General features: G+C 50.7%; 6 protein-coding genes across 6 annotated transcripts; 4 read left to right on the top strand and 2 right to left on the bottom strand.

Moving 5' to 3' along the window:
- Nucleotides 1-395: 395 nt before the first annotated feature.
- J7T55_002869 (rhamnogalacturonan lyase) lies at nt 396-2,189 on the top strand (the record flags this gene model as incomplete). Its single annotated transcript, XM_053137988.1, has 3 exons — nt 396-554; nt 640-1,036; nt 1,093-2,189. The coding sequence occupies 3 exons, from the start codon at nt 396-398 to the stop codon at nt 2,187-2,189; spliced, it is 1,653 nt and encodes a 550-aa protein (XP_052998737.1).
- Nucleotides 2,190-4,161: 1,972 nt separating this feature from the next.
- On the top strand, nt 4,162-7,678 carry J7T55_002868 (uncharacterized protein; the record flags this gene model as incomplete). Its single annotated transcript, XM_053137987.1, has 9 exons — nt 4,162-4,164; nt 4,406-5,120; nt 5,193-5,590; nt 5,749-5,853; nt 6,168-6,199; nt 6,252-6,302; nt 6,367-6,382; nt 6,510-7,179; nt 7,287-7,678. The coding sequence occupies 9 exons, from the start codon at nt 4,162-4,164 to the stop codon at nt 7,676-7,678; spliced, it is 2,382 nt and encodes a 793-aa protein (XP_052998736.1).
- A 791-nt stretch (nt 7,679-8,469) lies between these two features.
- Nucleotides 8,470-9,427, bottom strand: J7T55_002867 (uncharacterized protein; the record flags this gene model as incomplete). Its single annotated transcript, XM_053137986.1, has 2 exons — nt 8,470-8,889; nt 8,969-9,427. The coding sequence occupies 2 exons, from the start codon at nt 9,425-9,427 to the stop codon at nt 8,470-8,472; spliced, it is 879 nt and encodes a 292-aa protein (XP_052998735.1).
- A 727-nt stretch (nt 9,428-10,154) lies between these two features.
- On the bottom strand, nt 10,155-11,987 carry J7T55_002866 (lpha-glucosidase maltase; the record flags this gene model as incomplete). The annotated part of the gene is made up of 2 exons (XM_053137985.1): nt 10,155-11,861; nt 11,922-11,987. 2 exons carry the CDS (start codon nt 11,985-11,987, stop codon nt 10,155-10,157), a joined length of 1,773 nt encoding a protein of 590 aa, XP_052998734.1.
- Nucleotides 11,988-12,881: 894 nt separating this feature from the next.
- J7T55_002865 (MFS transporter) lies at nt 12,882-14,624 on the top strand (the record flags this gene model as incomplete). The annotated part of the gene is made up of 4 exons (XM_053137984.1): nt 12,882-13,645; nt 13,692-13,940; nt 14,000-14,123; nt 14,208-14,624. The coding sequence occupies 4 exons, from the start codon at nt 12,882-12,884 to the stop codon at nt 14,622-14,624; spliced, it is 1,554 nt and encodes a 517-aa protein (XP_052998733.1).
- Nucleotides 14,625-15,313: 689 nt separating this feature from the next.
- J7T55_002864 (glycoside hydrolase family 93) lies at nt 15,314-18,346 on the top strand (the record flags this gene model as incomplete). Its single annotated transcript, XM_053137983.1, has 4 exons — nt 15,314-15,870; nt 15,951-16,503; nt 16,558-16,576; nt 17,286-18,346. 4 exons carry the CDS (start codon nt 15,314-15,316, stop codon nt 18,344-18,346), a joined length of 2,190 nt encoding a protein of 729 aa, XP_052998732.1.
- Nucleotides 18,347-18,900: the final 554 nt, after the last annotated feature.

Genomic DNA, 18,900 nt, shown 5'->3' with positions numbered 1-18,900 from the left:
TGCCTATTTGAGCCCCTGTCTTTTCCATGCTCCGGTCTTCTCGAACCCCCTTTCCTGGCAGCTGAGCCGTTAAGCTTCCAGTCTCGAGAGTTTATTGGACGGATACGAACTTGACAACATCATGCACGTGGTATTCGCAAGCTTTCGGGTTGCAACCCGAGGACTGTCACCGCCCTCTTTGATACTCACGGAGCATGATGCGAAATTGGTGATGGGTCCCTAGAAGTGCTCCGGACCGGGCGCGCCGTGCGTGAAAAACGTTATAAGTCGCCGCTGCTTTCGAATGTACCATGTCTTTGAGCGATGTGATCACGGCCTCATCCGCCCGCGCCATATCAATTACTATCTGGGCCTTGACAAGCATTGTCTAGAGTGACACCTAGACAAGAGCCAAGATGCTTCTGTTCGCCCTTGTCTGGTCGCTCTTTGCCTCGGTCGCTTTGGCGGCCTTCGGCTACACGGACCAAGGGACTTACTGGACTATCGATTCCGGATCCAACCTTGTCATCCAGGTCAGCAAGACCAATGGTGACATCACTTCTATGAAATATAATGTGAGTACCCATATACGCTGATTCTATATAAGTCGGCTCGGCCCGGGGGGAGCGACCCGCAAGCTGATCAACGTCGTACATGCAGGGTGTCGAGTATAATGGCTACAGTGGGAAAAACACTCAAGTCGAGTCCGGACTCGGGGCTAGCACAGTTACCATCGAGCAGTTTTCCAGCCCTGCCTACATCATCAAGGTCTCGGTCACATACGGGACCCTGAAGCACTACCTGTTCGTTAGATACAAGAACGACAACGTCTACATATTTACGAATAAGGCCGATGCGTCCGTCACCGTTCATCGATACATCGTGCGAATGAAAGGCGGCAGCTTCACTTACAATACCGACGAATCCAGCAGCAGTGACTCGGACTTTTACCCTGATGGCTCTTCATTCATCGAGGCATCGGATGTGTCAGGCCTCAGTGATGGGACTACTTGGTCTAAGCACTACAACGGCGGTCTGTATGGTCGTATCAAGGACTGTATGTGGTTCCTCATCTGCTTCGGGCGTCTCTTAATCCCAGCTAACAAAGTCTAGTCGATTATGTTGGAGTGAAGAAATCAGGCGTGGGAATGTTCATGATCCGGTCAAATCACGAGAAGGCCTCCGGCGGCCCTTTCTTCCGCTGCCTCCAGCGCCGTGCCGACACAAGCGGCGAAGATCTCTACGATATCTACTACTACAACATGGGACATACTGATCCTGAGCGTTTCGGCCTGCAAGGTCCTTCGGTCCTGTCGTTCACTGACGGATCGACGCCCAACACTGCGCTGTTTGCCAGAAATGCAGACTGGGGCTGGTTTGACACTCTTGGTATCGACGGCTGGGTCCCTGCTTCGGGTCGTGGCGCTGTGGCGGGTGTTGGCTTGTCTAACATGAAGAGTGGTTTCACATACACCGTAGGCCTGTCTAACGCTAACGCTCAGTATTGGGCGACTGCGGCATCGTCTGGTGGTGCGTGGCAGATCACAAAAGCACTGCCCGGGACATACACCCTGACAGTCTACAAGGAGGAGCTGGAGGTCTACACCGGAAGCGTGACGATCACTGCGGGAGGCAAAGCCGCACTGAACACCATCACTCTCGTGGACCCAAGCGATACGACAGCCATCTGGCGCATCGGAGACTGGGACGGAACCCCATCTGGATTTTTGAACTTCGATACGACCCCGTGGAAACCGACGTACATGCACCCGTCCGACAGCCGCATCGCATCATGGGACGTTGGTAACTTCATCGTCGGTACCACTCCAGTTTCGAGCTTCCCATCATACATCTGGCAAGATGTAAACAACGGTCATGTGATATACTTCAAGTTGAGTGCCGACCAACTCACTCAGGCACACACCGTGCGGATTGGAATTACAGAGGCCTACATCAACGGCCGCCCGCAGATCACCGTCAACAGCTGGACGAGCAGCATCCCCGGCGCAACAACCCAGGCATCGACGAGATCCCTCACGGTAGGAACATACCGAGGAAATAACGTGGTTTTGGAGTACAGCGTACCAGCAACTGCTTGGTTGGCCTCTACAAGCTCATGGCAGGTCTTAACGATCAATGTAGTGACAGGCAGCACGGGGACTAAATACCTAAGCGGTGCCGTCTCTATTGACTGTGTTGAGCTGGTGTAAAGAACGTATGTGTTTTGTAAGGGTGATCATCAGTGGACCTGGCCACTACTTTGGTTGATTGAGGTGGTGTGATGCGATGAGCCCATATCATCTTAGTGCCGACGAGCCTTCGTAGGGTCTATAGTATGGGGGGAGGCGGACGGGGTTTGTTGGCCAACTCATGTCCTTGGAAGGCCTTCGCTGTCAGGCTGCCAGCATCTGATGTCTCTTTAAATAACATTATCTTCAGCCCATAATCAGCAGTTGCACCTGGCCTAGCGGTATGATCACTTGATTATATTTGTGACGGTCTGGGTTCAAGTCCCAAGCACTGCTACGTCGCTCTGTTGATGTAGGACCGTCCGTGAGGACATTCTGTGCCTACACCTAGTAGCTTGTTCTACCGGAGCGGCACGCTCTACTAATATCTAGGTTTCATTCAAGTGGCTGGTGGTCGGGTTCTTTCTTCTTCCTTTTTCTTTTTGGCGGAAAGCGGGGGGAGGGGCATCGTCTCTCCAACAAGAAGTACGTTTGAGCGCCCTTCATGGCAGTCTTTGTAACATGGTCCAGCCGGTGTCAAGCTTACGGGACACAATCAATTGTGCCAGCCTTGATCTCTTGCAGTCAAGTCTGTGGAGTTGAGCGAAATTAGTTCAGCAATGATTAAAAGTCTTCCGTTTGTCACTGAAGCTATCATGCCTGCGCTAGAGGGTGAAGGCAATAATGTTGACAAGAGAACGTCACCCATAGTCCAAGCTACCGAGAAAGTAACAGTTTTGGCCATGTAAAATTCCTGGCTGAATTCGTTGACACAATGAGTAGCTTGAGCATTGTGGACACAAGGCTTTTCGATGACGTTTTGGTGGGGACGAGGATTTGAACCGTGAAACACTGACGAAGGTTGTTCGAGGACCTCCTTGACTTTGGATGGTCAGCCGGATGACTTCAACTGCGCTGCTAGCCTCAATTTCTCACAATTGAATGCTTCATGCTTCTTGTTGCACCCAGCTATCGCAGCGATGATTCGGGTTTCCTAGACGCAGGTGTTGGCCAAGAGCTTTAAATGAGCATGAACACATCGTGTGACGGTTCGAGGCCTTTTTTGAGTGGAGTTAAGCTTTGTAATTAGGACATGATCTGCTGTGACTGGTCGTAAGGTATAGGAGATACCGGTGGGAACATACTTTCTTTGGCTCAAAGGGAATGCCTATGTTCTTGCAGCAAGAAAATCCAATCACACACAGAAAGGATACAGTTGCCAGCATTGGACCAAGTAAATAACACCGTAATGGTCAGTTATCTATCGAAAGAACACTCCTGAAGAAACGATTTAACGGCGAACGGGCGCCAGGGAATTGTAAGCAGGCTAATTATGAAGTTAAGAATTCAAATCTGCCTTTGAAGCGGAGCGATAGCTGTTTCTGCATTCACCGATCACCAAGCTTGGGGCGTTGAAGATGAAATCCAACGGTTGACAATGATGGTTGAGGATGTATACAAGTCCACTATCTCAATGCTGAGGATGTGAGGCTATCTGGCTTGCGGGCATTGCGGGCACCGAGGGCCGGTTCGTTAGAGCGGTAGGAAGCAGTCGCAGGCAGATCAAGACTGCAGCCAAATTCAGGCTAACTGGGGCTCAGGGCGAGATTGCATTGAAGCCCTGAAGTCTGGAAGGTTGGAAACAACTCTGGAAGGCACTGCCTGAGGTGTCCTGCCCTTGTCAGGCTAGGCGCGCAAGTCCAGCTCCTGCCTCATCGAAGCCAGCGCAGCTTCTGTGCTTTACAGAGACACAAAGCTCCTGTCGCTCCCTTCCTCAGACCCACTTTGAGGTTGAGAGCCTCCAGTAACTGCGCTGCCCCAATCCTCAGCTCCCACCAGCACCTGCAACCTGCACCCTTGACAAAGGAAAAAGCCTGATCAGGCACAGTCCCGAAACGTCATCAGACATACGTTCTGAAAACACCTTGGGAGACGAGTCTCGACTGCTTTCAAAATGGTAAGCGTGGTCGTCGTTCATAGCAGCAGCGATTGTATCCTATTCTTCAGCATGTCCTCCTTCACTGTCGCATTGCCTTCGAACAATCTCGCCCGCACACCTACCCTTGTCACCGCCTTCCATCAACTCCGATCTTGAACTTCACAGTCATTCTTGCGCACAGCACTGCGTGTGGTTGGCCAAATGATATGCTTGGTCGCCAAATCGATGGGTCGTTCCGCTTCTAACTCCTCTTTCGCAGTCCCAACCACCGCACGAGCCCGACAACATGCCTGACGTAGGCATCAAGCGCTTGCAGTCTGACTGCGAAGCCGGAAGCCTTGACCCAAAGATCAAGATTGAGCCTGACGTCAAGCGGCAAAAGCTCGATGTTGAAATCACGGCTCAAGTGAAGCAGCCACTAAACATTGTCAACATTGACCCAAGAGGCGATCTCACAATCAATCTCAGGTCCGAGGATGTTGGATTCAAAGTCGATTCAAACACACTGAAGAGGACAGCGCCAATCCTCTACCAAAAGTGTCTGGCGGTCCGTCCTGTCGACTGTTCCGCTTGGACCTTAGAATTGAGGACTACCACTATAGAGGCGGCAGAAGTCTTCTTCAATGTCATCCACGGCAATGTGGACCGGGTTCCTGAGTGTATGGATGCAACCATGGTCTACGAAATCCTCGATTTCACAATACACTACGGGATGAGGGACCGGTTCTTAAGCTCGCTAAAGCGTTGGTTCCATGCAATTACCATTACCGGGAGCTCGAAGGAACGAGAGCGTCTGAATTGCTGCCGACTTTGGATTGCAAGAGGACTCGGGCTGAACGACCCGTTCAACAATCTTCAACAATGGGCTGTTTTCAATTTGAAAGCTGATGACAATGGTATGGTTGGCGTTGACGGAGAATCCAGAGGATTCTACAACTTATCGCGGTTTACGCTTTGTGACAGAGTCGTCTCGGGTAAGGTTCTTATGTTTTTCATTTACATAATGCTATGCTCGGTGAGAGAAATGCTGACACATTTTCTTCAAGATCGAATCAATCAGCTCCGGTCTGAAGCCATCACTCTCATCCTGAAGAATCTGAAGGAAGCTCAGATAGCGCTTGTCCCTTTTGGCGCATTTGGAAGAGACGGACGTATCCACTTCAAGTTTGGTGGTTACGGCTGTCAGAACTGTTTGGACCTATGGTTCTTGTGCCTAGGAAAGAGCTTGATAAGACCCAAATGGCTGAACTCATCGACTTGGCAAGGCTTCCCTAGCCTTTTCTCCGTCATTGAGGCCAAGCAGTACCACCGCACTTTGGAGGAGCTCTGCGCCTTCATCGAAGCAGTTCAGAAGAAAATTGACTGTTTCAAGGCGTGTGATCGCATGGGCATTGAAGCTTGCCTTCCTCCTAGGCTGCTCGGCCGGGATACTGTTCAAAATCTCGTCAGCAAGGGCGTAATATCTCTACCTAGTGATACCTAGAGGCCACCGTGCGGTGTTGAGACTTGGCAAGACAACGATGGCGAGGAAGAATTCGAAGATGCGGGTGTACGAAAAGGTTTTGTTCAATGCAAAAGATTGCTGAGACAATACTCGGCAAGGACAGAGTGGAACTCGATGGAAGGCCCTGGCGGACATTGTACGCAGAGAACATGAGCTGGCATATTCAGCTAATTGTAGAGGTTGATAACACACAGCTCAACTTCGTGATGTCCTCCTCCGTAACTAATTTGTCACATTCCGATTGTGTATGAAGATGCAACCAATACTCAGAGAAGACGTTGGCGTTTGAGTGGTGCAAAGCGCCTCACAGATACAACATTGCAAGCTCATATGTTTCTATGATGTGAGATCTGGAACCGGCAAGCCAGTGAGCTCGATTGATTATGGCTGTAGTTTTGGACTTGACATGAGAGTTGAGAACAGATTTCGTGGTAGGCTACAAGTTTGATCTACACGAGTTTCTTTCCAGTTGTGACAGAGATTGGAAACACAAACATCTTGCGGTGCTCTGCTGCAGCCTGAATCAGGAGGTATGTCAGCTGGGTTAGGGTTCGTGTAAGTGAGTGAGGCCCCACTTACTCAACCTGGTGCGCACTTTCAGTGCGACCTTCGAGGCCCTCAACTCTGTTAAGGTGAATTCAACTCTGTTAAGGTGAATTTCTTGTTCAACACGGCGCAGCTCGCTCAGAACCATCGTCACGTTGGAAATCCATTAGACGCTTCGACAAGATGGTAAGTAAACTTCCTGCCACCTTTTATCTGCTCTAGTCTCGCTGGTCGAGACAGATAGGTGTGGCCCGCCGCTTCGCGAGCAAACAAGCCGCAGGTCTTCACAACACAAGCTGATTCGCCATCCCAGGACACCTCCCCGCCAAAGAAGAAGGCCAAGTTAGAGGACGACAGGGTGACCACAGGCCTAGATACCAAGAACAATCCCATCCACATCGACCCCAACGGAAATCTCAAGCTCATCGTCGGCCCAGCAGCCGTGCCGATGCACGTCGACGCCAATGCGCTCCGACGCTCCTCAAAAGTCTTTGACCGCATGCTGTTCGGCGATTTCAGCGAGTCATATCAGACGGACGGTTGGGCTGTCGAGCTCCCCGAAGACGACCCGGAGGCACTCCGAGTCATTTTCCATGCTGCGCATGCCAACTTCAGAGATCTGCCACCGACGTTGAGCCTCTCGCAGCTTTACTACATAACGGTGATGGCGGACAAGTACGGCATGATTGGCACTCTTCAGCCTTGGATGGCGAATTGGACGTCAGCGGAGACGCATCCTGAGCTATGGACTTCTGAAGATGAGAACGAGACGAGCCGCGAGGACCTTCAGCGGCTCTGCGTACTTTACTATCAGGGACTGCCTCAGCAATTCTACGAGATCCTCTTGAGAGTGTTGATCAAGACAAAGTCCAATTCGAGCTGCAAGCTGTTGTACAGTGCAGGCTTCGCTGGCGATGGGAAGGGCTCCAGCTCAGATTCACACGAGTGGGCCGATTTCACTCTGTTGCCGTTCGGTCTTCTTAGTAAGCCAACAATTACCTCCGTGAGATCATTTGTATGCCTTCTGAAAAACCCGTCCCAGGAAATGTGGAACACATCAGACGCAAATCAATTCTCCACCTACTTAAAGGCCTGGATACTGTGTTCAAGTCGTGCACAGAGAAGGACAGCGGTCCTAGTCTCAATCGTCGCTGCCGTGCGACAGCGCTGGGACTTATGATCCAGCACCTTGTTCAGAAGAAGCTGTGGCCTATTCCTCTCGACAGTGAGGTTTGCCTCTCCGTCGCTCAACTGTCTCATATTGCCAATGATGTCAGATCGCAACTGCAAAGCAGCATCGTCCAGGATTGCAAGTGCATCTCCGGCATCAGAGGGCTCAGTCCTTGCGACCTTACACTGCCTTTGGTCTTCAATGGCCCGTGGCGGCAGATGGTGGAGAAAGCCATTCCCACTCGGTTTGATCTTCACTTCGCGGAATTGGCAGAGAATGGTATTGGACCCATGAAACATCAGAACGCTTAGAGGTTAGTTGAGTTCCATCTTAGACGGTTTGACCGAAGCCGTGGGATTTAGAATTAACAGAATGGTCGATAGCGACACGAGTGATTGTTCGCCTAATTGATTGTTATTTGCGGCCGCAAATGGGAACCGCAACACCGAAAAGAAGCCGGCGGAGACCGACACTTTGTGATCTCGTGTCAGAACTAAGGAGTAGCACTTCAAAGACCACTGAAAGGCCTTGGAGCCTTTCTCATAGGGTACAGGGACTCAAGGCTTGCCCCCAAAACGATAACACTTACTCTTGTGCGTGGGAGTAGCCAGGGAAGCGTTGGAAGCGGTGACATGGCAAAAAGCTTTCTACAATTGTATTATCTTCCGTCGTCAAGTCTCAACGAGGTTTTCAAACAAGGATGGGACAACGAGGCTCAAAGTGACAAAGTCCAGAACTCACACAGCTTTAATAGCTATTTAAATAGCGATACACGCAAAGCATAAAGACCTGAAGCTATCTGCGAGGAGCTGAGCTGGGATTCGATTGGTCTTACTGTTGTTGATGAAGCTTGCCCTTGAACTTATTATTGCTACGGCTACAAAACACTCTTCAACCCTCCTTTCGTCAGCATGCAATGCCCGCCTGCTTGAAATAAAGAACTGAACCTGGACCGGGATATCGCAGTATAGCCATAGGCTTTTAGGAAAGTGACATAAAATCTCTCTAACGGCTCTGGATGGTCATTCGCTGTCACCGAGTCTCGGCTTCAGCTGGCAATATGTCTTGGTGGGTTGCCGAGCCCCGCTCCGCGTGAACAGAATTAACAGTTCATGTCATCACCGTGATCCTTCTCGCCCTTCGCATCTGGATCTGTGTCTCGATCCGCATCCGCCTCCTCATCCTCTTCCACGCGAACACCGTCCTCCCTGATCCTCTTCGCCACCTCGGCCAGGTCTTCTATATGGCTCTGCATCTGGATGAGCTTCATCTCAATGGCATAGCCGTGGTTGGAGAAGTTGAGCTGCCTGGGGAGCAGGTCGTCGAGGGCGCAGGCGTCGGTCTCGATCATGGTCATCATGCTGACGAGGTTTTCTGGGCCCGCGTGGTCAAAGAATCTGGTGCTGAAGTGGCTGACGAGGTACTCGAGGGCCATGGTACAGCGGTCTGCGGCCTGGTAGATGAAATTCTCTAGCTGGGCGGCCGCACCCCCTCGCGTGGACTCCATCTGTTGCTCTCTGATCTAGATGGCGTTGTTAGAAGAGAATGAGGACCAAGCAACGCGTGCATAGGTAGCCTACTGTATTTAAAGTCCGTGTTACATGAACATGGAGATTTCCGAAGATGTTTTCGGTCCGCCAAGCTGTATAGGTTTCGATACGAACTCGGTGAGGAGGTGTGTACTCGCGCTTTATTGCGGGCCGACTGGTGGTGGGTTTGTCAACATCTTGTTGAGTGGGCTTCTTGACGATTGGTCCATCAGGTGCATGAGATGTTTGTTTTTCGACATCGTCGCCGTCTTCATCGGGAGTGCCAGTCATGCTTTCGCCGTGGCTGTCAGCCTGGGGAGAGTCAGGGGTTGGGGCGATGTTTGCCGTGGTGGATGACTGGGCAGCATGGGGGGATGGATGATCGATCTGAGCAGAGGACCCATCGGCTTCGGGGGGTGGGGACGAGCTTTGCATCGAGTTCTCTTGAGACTGCTCGCGACTTGCAGTTTCGGGCTTGCGGCGATGCAAAAAGCGAGTCGACTTCGCAACGTGGGATTGCGCCTGCCCCATGTTGCGGTTTGTTGACCTGCTCTTTCTCTCTTAATTTGCTCCACAACGAGGCCTTGTCAAGCTTCGCGGCAGTTGTAAATGACCAGGAAAAGGCAAAATTGAAGTTCGGCTTGCAGAGAACAGTGGAACCAATCGTGCTTCGATAAGGTTAGTGATATCTTCACAATGTGTTGTAGGACAGCCTGACACGGCGTGCATATTGTCCAGCACGACGACAATGGCGAGCTCCCACACATTTCCCCCTCGGTCTTGCGTCTGGAAAGGCCCCTAGATCGGGCCAATTCTAGCTGCTGGAAGCCGGAATGTCCGTCCGTACACATGCAATGGCTTCTGATTACATATGCCAGCGGTATTTTGGCTTTCATCTGCTGGAAACGTGTACCACGGCCTGGGAGGTTCACGAGAGGGCTACATAGCATGCGAAGAATGCTTCCAGATTCATCCAAGTACTCGAGCAGTCTTCCGGGTATTTCTAGAATAACTTAACACAGGGACAATGTAGAACAAATGCTTAATTGCAAGCCCTCCATGGCATTGGGGAAGTCGACATCGATGGCATGGGAAGGCAAGCGGTTCACAGCAAGGAGACATTGCATCAAATGCTAATAGAGAAGCTCATGGTGTGTATGATAATTTATGTTTCACTTTACGGGCTGCATTTCCATGTGCACCATCTGAGAAGAAGAGTTTAACTTGATATCAATCAAATGCTTTATGCCTCTTCAACTCAGGAGTTCAAGTAAATGCGTCCTTCATAGGGCTGAAGGAGCAAATTCTCTGTCTTCTCATAGGTACTAAGACATAGTTTCATCTTGTTCTTGTCCTCATTCTCCAGCCGGATCGCTTGCACAGAGCCTGTGAAGTTCAGTGCGACCAGTGCAGCCTTTCCAGCGTATCTCTTGCGGTAGATGAATGTGTCCTCGTTCTCAGGATCTAGAAGCTCAAAGGAGCCATAGATTAAAACATCGCGGTGCTCTTTTCGGAGCGCTAGCGCGTGTTTGTAGAAGCTTAAGACGCCTTTGTCGTCTTGCTTCTGCTTCTCAATATTTATCTCAGTGTACAAGTCATGAGCCCGCATCCAGGGCTTCGCCTCCGGTGTCGTGAAGCCCCCATGGGCTGATGAGTCCCATTGCATCGGCAACCGAGCGTGATCGCGGGCCATGACCTGCAAGCCTTTCATAATCCGTTCCTTTCTTGTCGGATCTACCCCTGATTGTGACAATTTAACAGCCTCCGCGTAGTGGCCGATCGATTCCACATCTTTGTACTCTTCGATCAGCCATTCCTTCGGGGCGTTGATCATTCCTATTTCTTGGCCTTGGTACAGAAAGAGTGTGCCGGTCTGGCCGATGAGACTGAGAGCCAGCATCTTCGCCGACATTTCGCGCCACTGAGGGCTGTCGTTGCCAAATCGCGATATTGACCGACCATTGTCGTGGTTCTCATTAAATACTGTAGTCCAACCATCGGTGTTGTCGACGAATGTCTGCCACTTCTCGACTATTTGTTTCATCTCCGACAACTTCCATGATTGGTAGTCGTATTTTCCATCGAAACCATTGCCCATACCAAGATGGGTGAAGTCAAATTGGAAGACCATGCTGAGCTCCTGGGCTGCGGTCGAGACGTATTCCAGGACACCTTCTGGATCAGGTGTGAGAGACAGCTCCCCAACTGTCACCAGAGGCCCATGATCAAATGTTTGGTATTGATCCAGAACAACACTCTTCATTTCCTTGCAAAACTCGTGGATCCTTGGGCCATTGCACCAGAATTGCGGTGCTGCTTGAACGTAACTGTTAGGATCTGTGACGGGTGCGTCCACAAAGGGCAACACCTTGCTGTATTTGTTGACGGTATCAACCCTGAATCCGTCAATACCTTTATCAAGCCAAAATTCCATTGCACTTTTGTATATGGCTTTGCGGCATTCCTCGTTATCCCAATTGAGGTCTGGCTGTTCCGGTGCATAAAGGTGTAGATAGTATTCCTCGGTCTGCTCATCCCAAGTCCATGTGCTGCCAGCAAAGTAACTTCGGTAATTCGTCGGGGGCAGTCTGTTGCCGTTGGTATCGTATCGAGCTGGACGCCAGAAATACCAGTCTCTCTTCGGGTTATCTTTTGATGATCTTGATTCCTTAAACCAAGCATGCTCTATAGACGTATGATTTACCACGAGGTCCAAAATGAGCTTCATGTTTCTGTCGTGGCAGCCTTTCACCAAAGTTTCGACATCTTTAATTGTGCCGTACGGTGCATAAACGGCCTCGTAATCGGATATATCATATCCCATGTCGACCTGCGGGCTCTCAAACATTGGTGACAGCCAAACGACATCCACGCCAAGGTCCTTCAGATAGTCGAGCTTGGAGACCAGACCGGGTATATCTCCCCAGCCGTCTCCGTTAGAGTCTTTGAAGCTAGCCGGATATACCTGGGATCTTATGTTAGCGACTTCTGGTGTGTGCAGTAGTGCTGAAAGGCACTGTCGTACCTGATAGATACAGGCGTCTTTCCACCACACTCGCTCATGCTGTATGACGCCGACATCGTGCGACATATTTTGAGCGATTTCGGCAAATGTACCCGGTACGTTTCGCAAACTGATTGTCAGCCAACGCTTGTAGAAGTCAATGCTAGACAATGAAAGAAGCAGTGTTCCAGCACACGGGTTCTGTGACAGGTTTTTTACAGTGCCCCGTGCCCAAGTGTGTTCCTAGACTTGACGCAAACAAACAATCTTTGGATGGCCGACCACGGGCCGTTGACATGCGGGCCACTAGGTGGGGAATTAGTCTAGTGAGTGAACAAACCCCCTCTTTGGCTGCAGGCGTTGAGCTGAGCTCGGCATTCTGGCTCCCAGTGCTGGCGGAGCATTCTGTACTTGGCACTGTACTTGTTCTTACACAAGTATCCTTTGGCGGGCTGCACACTAGACTAATGTGCAACCGGCCCAGGAAGTCATGGGGAATCTTCAGAATTGACAAGCATAATCTCGTCGGACCGATGAGAAAGCGATAGACCACAACAATCCTGGCCGTCGAGGAGAGCCTTGCATTCTTGGGATTTGCTCACACAGATGCAAGTAGTCGTATGCAAGCAGTCGCGGTGACCAGTGCCTCTATCTTAGCGCTGATATTTCATGCGGTGGTGGTTTGCCAAGCAGCGGAGGAAAGTCGTCTTCTGGTCATCGCCGTGGGAAACTTCCCCTTTAGGACTGCATACCTGACGACGGTCGCCGGTCAATTCACCGAACCGCTGTCTTGGATTCGCTTACTGTCACGTTGTACCGCATTTCGGGACCCAGGGTGGTGTAGAGTGCTTTGTCTCGTGCATTGCAGTTTTGGGCATATATGAGCTGCCAGTATTAGTTGGACAGCCAGAGATCAAGACGGCAAATCTCCTGTCAGCTCTTCAACATTTTCACTCATCACGCCTCAGCGTAGCATCTATCATGTCGAACAATAATCACGACTCCATTGATCATGCACTTGACAGCATCGCCAAGCCTGTCACGGACAAATATTCCGTGATGGGAGCGGAAAACATCATCAAGCCTAATACAAGGGCTCAGAATGCTGCGTCTGAAGAGAAGACTATGTCTCTCCGTCAGGCTCTCAAGCTGTACCCAAAGGCTATCGGATGGTCTGTTCTCCTCTCCTCAACCCTCATCATGGAAGGTTACGACTTGGCTCTTCTCGGCTCGCTCTATGCGTCTCCGCAATTCAACAAGAAATTTGGAGTTTGGAACGATTCTGCCAAAAAGTATGCCGTGCCTGCATCGTGGCAGTCCGCACTATCCAATGGCGCCCGGGCTGGCGAAGTTATTGGGCTGCTCATCAATGGCATCGCTTCTGATCGATTTGGCTATCGCAAGACAATGATCGCCTCCTTGTGCGCTATGATCGCGTTCATCTTCGTGCTCTTCTTTGCACCGAATATCCAGGTGCTCGTTCTCGGAGAGGTGCTCTGCGGTATACCTTGGGGCGTATTTCAGACCCTCAGTACAGCATACGCTTCCGAAGTCAGCCCGGTCATCCTGCGACCGTATCTAACTACATTCGTCAACATGTGCTGGGTGATGGGCCAATTTATTGCCGCAGGAGTCAACCGCGCTTCCGTGACTCGAGGCGATCAGTGGGCTTACAAAATCCCATTTGCGATACAGTGGGTTTGGCCGCCGTTGATTCTTGCTGGAGTCATCTTTGCGCCGGAAAGGTACGTCCATAGTCTAACACAACAAATTCTGTCTAACGCACCAAAGTCCCTGGTGGCATGTTCGTCAAGGTGATAATCAAGCAGCGAGGCGGGCCTTGCTGCGGATTACTTCGAAGAATGACCCGTCATTTGATCCGGACGAGACCATTGCCATGATCGAGCATACAAATGAGCTTGAAAAGTCTCTCAAGGCTGGAACTACATATTGGGATTGTTTCAAAGGGGTCGACCTTCGAAGAACCGAAATCGTCTGTGTTCTTTGGCTAGGACAGACGCTGACCGGTCAAAATTTGATGTGAGTTCCGGACACGAGCACCGTATTCCTTTACCGTGGTATGACTGATGCTGCTGTAGGGGCTATTTCTCATACTTCATGACACAAGCCGGAATGGACACAGTGCATTCCTTCGATCTGAGTCTTGCTCAAATGGCACTCGGCTTGATCGGGACCGTGGGATCGTGGTTTCTCATGTCTAAAGTCGGTCGAAGGACTATCCATCTTTGCGGCGTCTGCACACTTTTCTCTATACTACTCATCATTGGGTGCGTTTCTTTCGCGCAGACAAACGCGTCACTTTGGGCTACCGGTGCAATGCTAATCACATTCACCTTCTTCTACGACTTCACTGTCGGCCCCATCACATACTCGCTCATTTCTGAGCTCTCTTCTACTCGCCTGAAAGCCAAGACAATCGTTTTGGCCCGTTCACTCTACAACATCAGCAACATAGTCGTCAACGTGTTGACGAACTACCAACTAAGCACGACTGCGTGGAACTGGGGTGCTCGGACAGCGTTTTTCTGGGCAGGTACCTGCGGTTGCGTTCTTGTGTGGGTCTACTACCGCCTTCCTGAACCTCGAGGCAGGACCTATGGAGAGCTCGACTTGCTCTTCGAGCAGCGTGTGTCAGCTCGCAAGTTTAAGGGCACTAAGGTCGATCCTTATGGAGACGGGACAAAAAGTTCATCTGTAGATTGACGTAACTTTGAGGACAATGAGTGCATCAATGCAATGTATCACTGGAGGCACAAAATCTGTTCTAACCAGCTGAAAGATTACTTGGGCGGACCTTTCAATCGCAGTAGGACTGACTGATTCCATCCCTCGTAGAAATGATTTTCTAAATATCATGATTTGATATGAATTGTGTCCATCTTCTCTGAACACGTAAAGTGTGCATGGAGAACAGGCCTAGAGGATTGTCAAATGAAGTCTGGTATACACTCTTAACGTGTGCGCCCTTTCAGCGTAGCAGTACAGCCTGGCGGCACCTAACGTACAGAAGGTATTCGTGGTGCCTGGATGCGGGGGAAGATTCAGGTACGTGCTGAACACCCAAACCGGCCCGCTTCGGGGCTCAATTTATTAGGAGCCCACGGTATTGCCAAGATCATTTAGTAACTTGCCTATCACACAAGCACTCGAATTGGTGCGCCTATGCATAACGTCTTGGCTGCCCGTGCTGTATGTGGGTCTGACGGAAGATTTAAATGACACATGATCACGAGAACCTGTTTTGCCTCGTCTAAATACTACTCCAGACTTATGGAGGTCCTCCGGATGTATAAATACGTGGGAAGGATACGATAAAGCAGCATGTCAAAATTGTGGGATATAGCGCTGTGTCAGCCTCCTGAGGAATCCTGTGGACTTTAGAGAGACTCAATATGCATTTTCTTCAGACCGCTTTCCTAGGACTTGTTGGCGCGCTGTCGCTGAAAGCTACAGCAATACCTACTCCCTCGCTCGAGGAACGTCAGACACCGACCATCTCCAATCAAGTCATCTTCTCGCCCCCGACCAATGCTGGATGGGTTGATCCCCGTGTCTTATATGCCCGCGCAGTTCATTTGAAATCCGGCGCTCTGATCGCAACGTGGGAGAACTATTCTCCTGAGCCTCCAGCCGTCTATTTCCCCATCTACAGGTCGACAGACGGTGGTTCTTCCTGGACAGAGATCGGTCAGGTCCATGACACCGTCAATGGATGGGGCTTGCGCTACCAGCCTTACTTGTACGAATTGCCCAGCGCCATCGGGCGCTTCCCTGCCGGCACAATCCTCCTTGCTGGGAACAGCATTCCGACCGACCTTAGCAAGACCAAAATTGATGTTTATGCGAGCACCGATGGTGGTGTGAACTGGTCTTTTGTCAGCAGTGTGGCAAGTGGAGGGGAGGCGCGTCCTAACAATGGGTTGACGCCTGTCTGGGAGCCATTGCTATTGTGAGTCTTGTAGCATCCTCATTTTGAAAATATCTACAATTTTTGTTCTTAAGTCAAGTAAATACTCATTCTTCTGCCAGCGTTTACAACAATCAGTTGATCTGCTACTACGCTGATCAGCGCGATTCGAGAAATGGACAAAAGCTGTCGCATCAAACAACCACCGACCTGGTCTCTTGGAGTTCACCGGTAGACGATGTCCGGGATGCAAGCAATTACGCCGCCCGGCCAGGGATGCCCGCAATTGTGAAGCTTCCAAACAATGACTACATCTTTGCTTACGAGCTATGTGGTACGGATGGCTGTCGGGTCCATTATCGAATCACAAGCAACCCACTCAACGTCGCCACAGCGGCCGATGTCCAACTCAGGTCCACGGCCGGAACATTACCCGTGAGCTCTCCGTTCCTAGCTTGGTCTAGCGTTGGTGGTGTAAATGGGACCATCATTCTCAGTGGAGGCAGCCAGTCTCAAATCTTTACAAATCGTGCTTTGGGAGCTTCAAACGCGTGGGTCCAGTACAATACGCCGCAGCCGAATGCGTACTCTCGCTCGCTTGCAGTCTTCCAAGATGATCCCAGCAAGCTTGCGATCATTGGAGGAGGATGGCTGCCACCTAGCAGTACCAACCAGGTCAGTATCAGTGTCATTGACCTGAGGGCTACAATTGGTGCTTGAGTGTGTCAGAAGGTTCCGGAGACGGCGGGTATGTGCATGGTGGGATAGATGTACATAATGAAAGTGTCCTAGTATTGGCTGGTACAGCTTCTGTATCTTTTTCGAAGACCATGCCTTTCATCCTCAAACCCCTTAATGATTAATGAAATGATGGGAAGACAGTACCGAGCGTCGAAGAAATGCGCTATTCGTTGGCTTTCAGGTAGTTTTGCAGAGCATCAGTGGTGTCGTGACTGTCAACGCCATGGGTTCATAAACGTGACTTTTCCAAATACGCCCGAAGGAACGAATTGACTACTCACTTACATGATTTTCAAGTTCATGATATGCCCTGTAGCAAGGATAAGTCGAATCGTTGAGCCAGGTTGACAAGAAAGCTCAGGTTTGACATAAATCAATCTGGACAAAACGGGCTCATCAGTGTCTGATTTTCGCTAGTACAAGCTTTCCAAACTATGCTCGTCAGCAGTAACGGCATCAGGCAATTGGATGTCAGCAAGTGTCTGACATTCCTTAGATAAGTCAATTGTCTCGAGGGATGCAAGTCAGCATCCCACAAACGAAAGTGGCGCAGCTCTGTGTACAGGTCTGCGCGCTACTTTGAGGAGGCCTCTGCGTTAGCTTCAGCTAAGGCAGCCTACAAGGCACCTGGAAAGTGTCTGAGAGTTAACATCTTGCATGCTCTATTAAATCCTGCCATTGAGCAACTAACCTTCCACCCGTGCTGATTTCCTCAGTCACCTCCATCCTCGTCTCCACGAAACCAGAGATCAAGCTTTCAACATCTATTGCAAACGAGATGCAAATCCCATACAGCCAAGACGATCAACGGCCATACGGTCAGCCAAATGACCACCGCAGTCCTTCGCCGTACGCTCCGTCCTCTCCATATCAACCCCAACACGCTCCCTACGGTGCCCCACCTCAGCCGTCTTATGGATCTCCGAGCGGCCCTCCACCATCATACGGACAACAATATGGGCAGCCAAGTTACGCACCATATTCTGCCCCATCGCAGCCGAGCTATGGTGGACACGACAACACGCACTCGTACAACTCCAATCAGGGGTCTCAAGGCTATGGATACAATGCACCCGGTCAGCAACAGTACGCACCTTCGCCTGCAGGTCACTCCCCATACCAACAAGAGTCACCCTACCAACCCCCAGGACGACCATCTCAGGGTGGTTATGGTGCCGCCGCAGACTACATGAATCCTGATCATCCAGGTAATCGTCCAGACGGAGAAGATCGCGGAGTAATGGGGGCTCTGGCTGGTGGCGCTGCCGGTGCATGGGCGGGCCACAAGATGAACCACGGGTTTCTCGGCGCATTAGGTGGTGCTTTTGCCGGGCACAAACTACAAGATGCTATCTCCGACCATAACAAGCACAAGAAGGACGAGTACAAACAATCTCATTCGCCTCAGCCACCACAGTACGCACAACAACCCCCGCCGCCTCCTCCTCCAAAGCAACACTACGCGGGAAACTTTTCCGCCTCGTCTAGTCAGATGAACCTTGATGGGGATTACGATCTCATTGCCTCGTGCAGGCGGATGGACGGCAGCCAGAGGTTGACGTCCATCAGCCTGAATAACTGCTTGACGAATGATGACGGTCATTTCCGCTGGGCCAAGGGCGGCAACTTCGGTGCTTCGGCCAGGAACGTGCGCCTCATTGATGGAGGGCGGACTCTGGAAGGTGAGCTCAGGAACTGCCGAGGCGGTTGGGTATGGGATAGAATCGTCTTGGACGAAAAGATCGGCAATAGCAATGGTGACTTGGTAATGGTTTGAGAGACATAGCTTGCGTAGCTGGGTCGAAGAATCGCATCAACTCACTGGGTTAAGGACGAGCAGGGTCTGGCTGAGCAGGTGATTGGTCTTCACGGCAAAGTGGTCATCCCTCTATATAAAATCAACATAGTGAAGTATAGGAGGCTGTCTATCCTCTGAGAGGCTATACAGACTCTCAAGTAGTGTGTCCACAGCCAATAAACATATTGTGTTAAAGCCTTCTTTGTTGTTGACCCATGAGCGTAAACACTGTCCCTCTGTATTAACATATCCAATTAAACGAGTTCTTATCTACGCGAAGGAACTTCACACTCTTATAACTCCAAAGCTGTGTTATCGGAACCTCAGCGTCAGATAGGTGCATCCTTATCTCCTCCTGGCATCGTATCAAGCCGGCGTGCCAAGGATAATGCTACTTCGAGTAAGTGCATGCGACGTAATGATAGTGAAGCGGGAACATCGCTGATCGCCTCCGCATCTCGCCGTCTTTGCTCCCCAGGCAGACTAGAACAGCGTTCGTTGTGGTATGGCTTCTCCAATGTCGCAAAGTTGGG

This window comes from Diaporthe amygdali (genome assembly GCF_026229845.1).
Source record: "Diaporthe amygdali strain CAA958 chromosome Unknown NODE_3_length_2959817_cov_65_330692, whole genome shotgun sequence".
NCBI classification, from domain to species: domain Eukaryota; kingdom Fungi; phylum Ascomycota; class Sordariomycetes; order Diaporthales; family Diaporthaceae; genus Diaporthe; species Diaporthe amygdali.
This window is presented reverse-complemented; position numbering and strand designations above follow the sequence as displayed.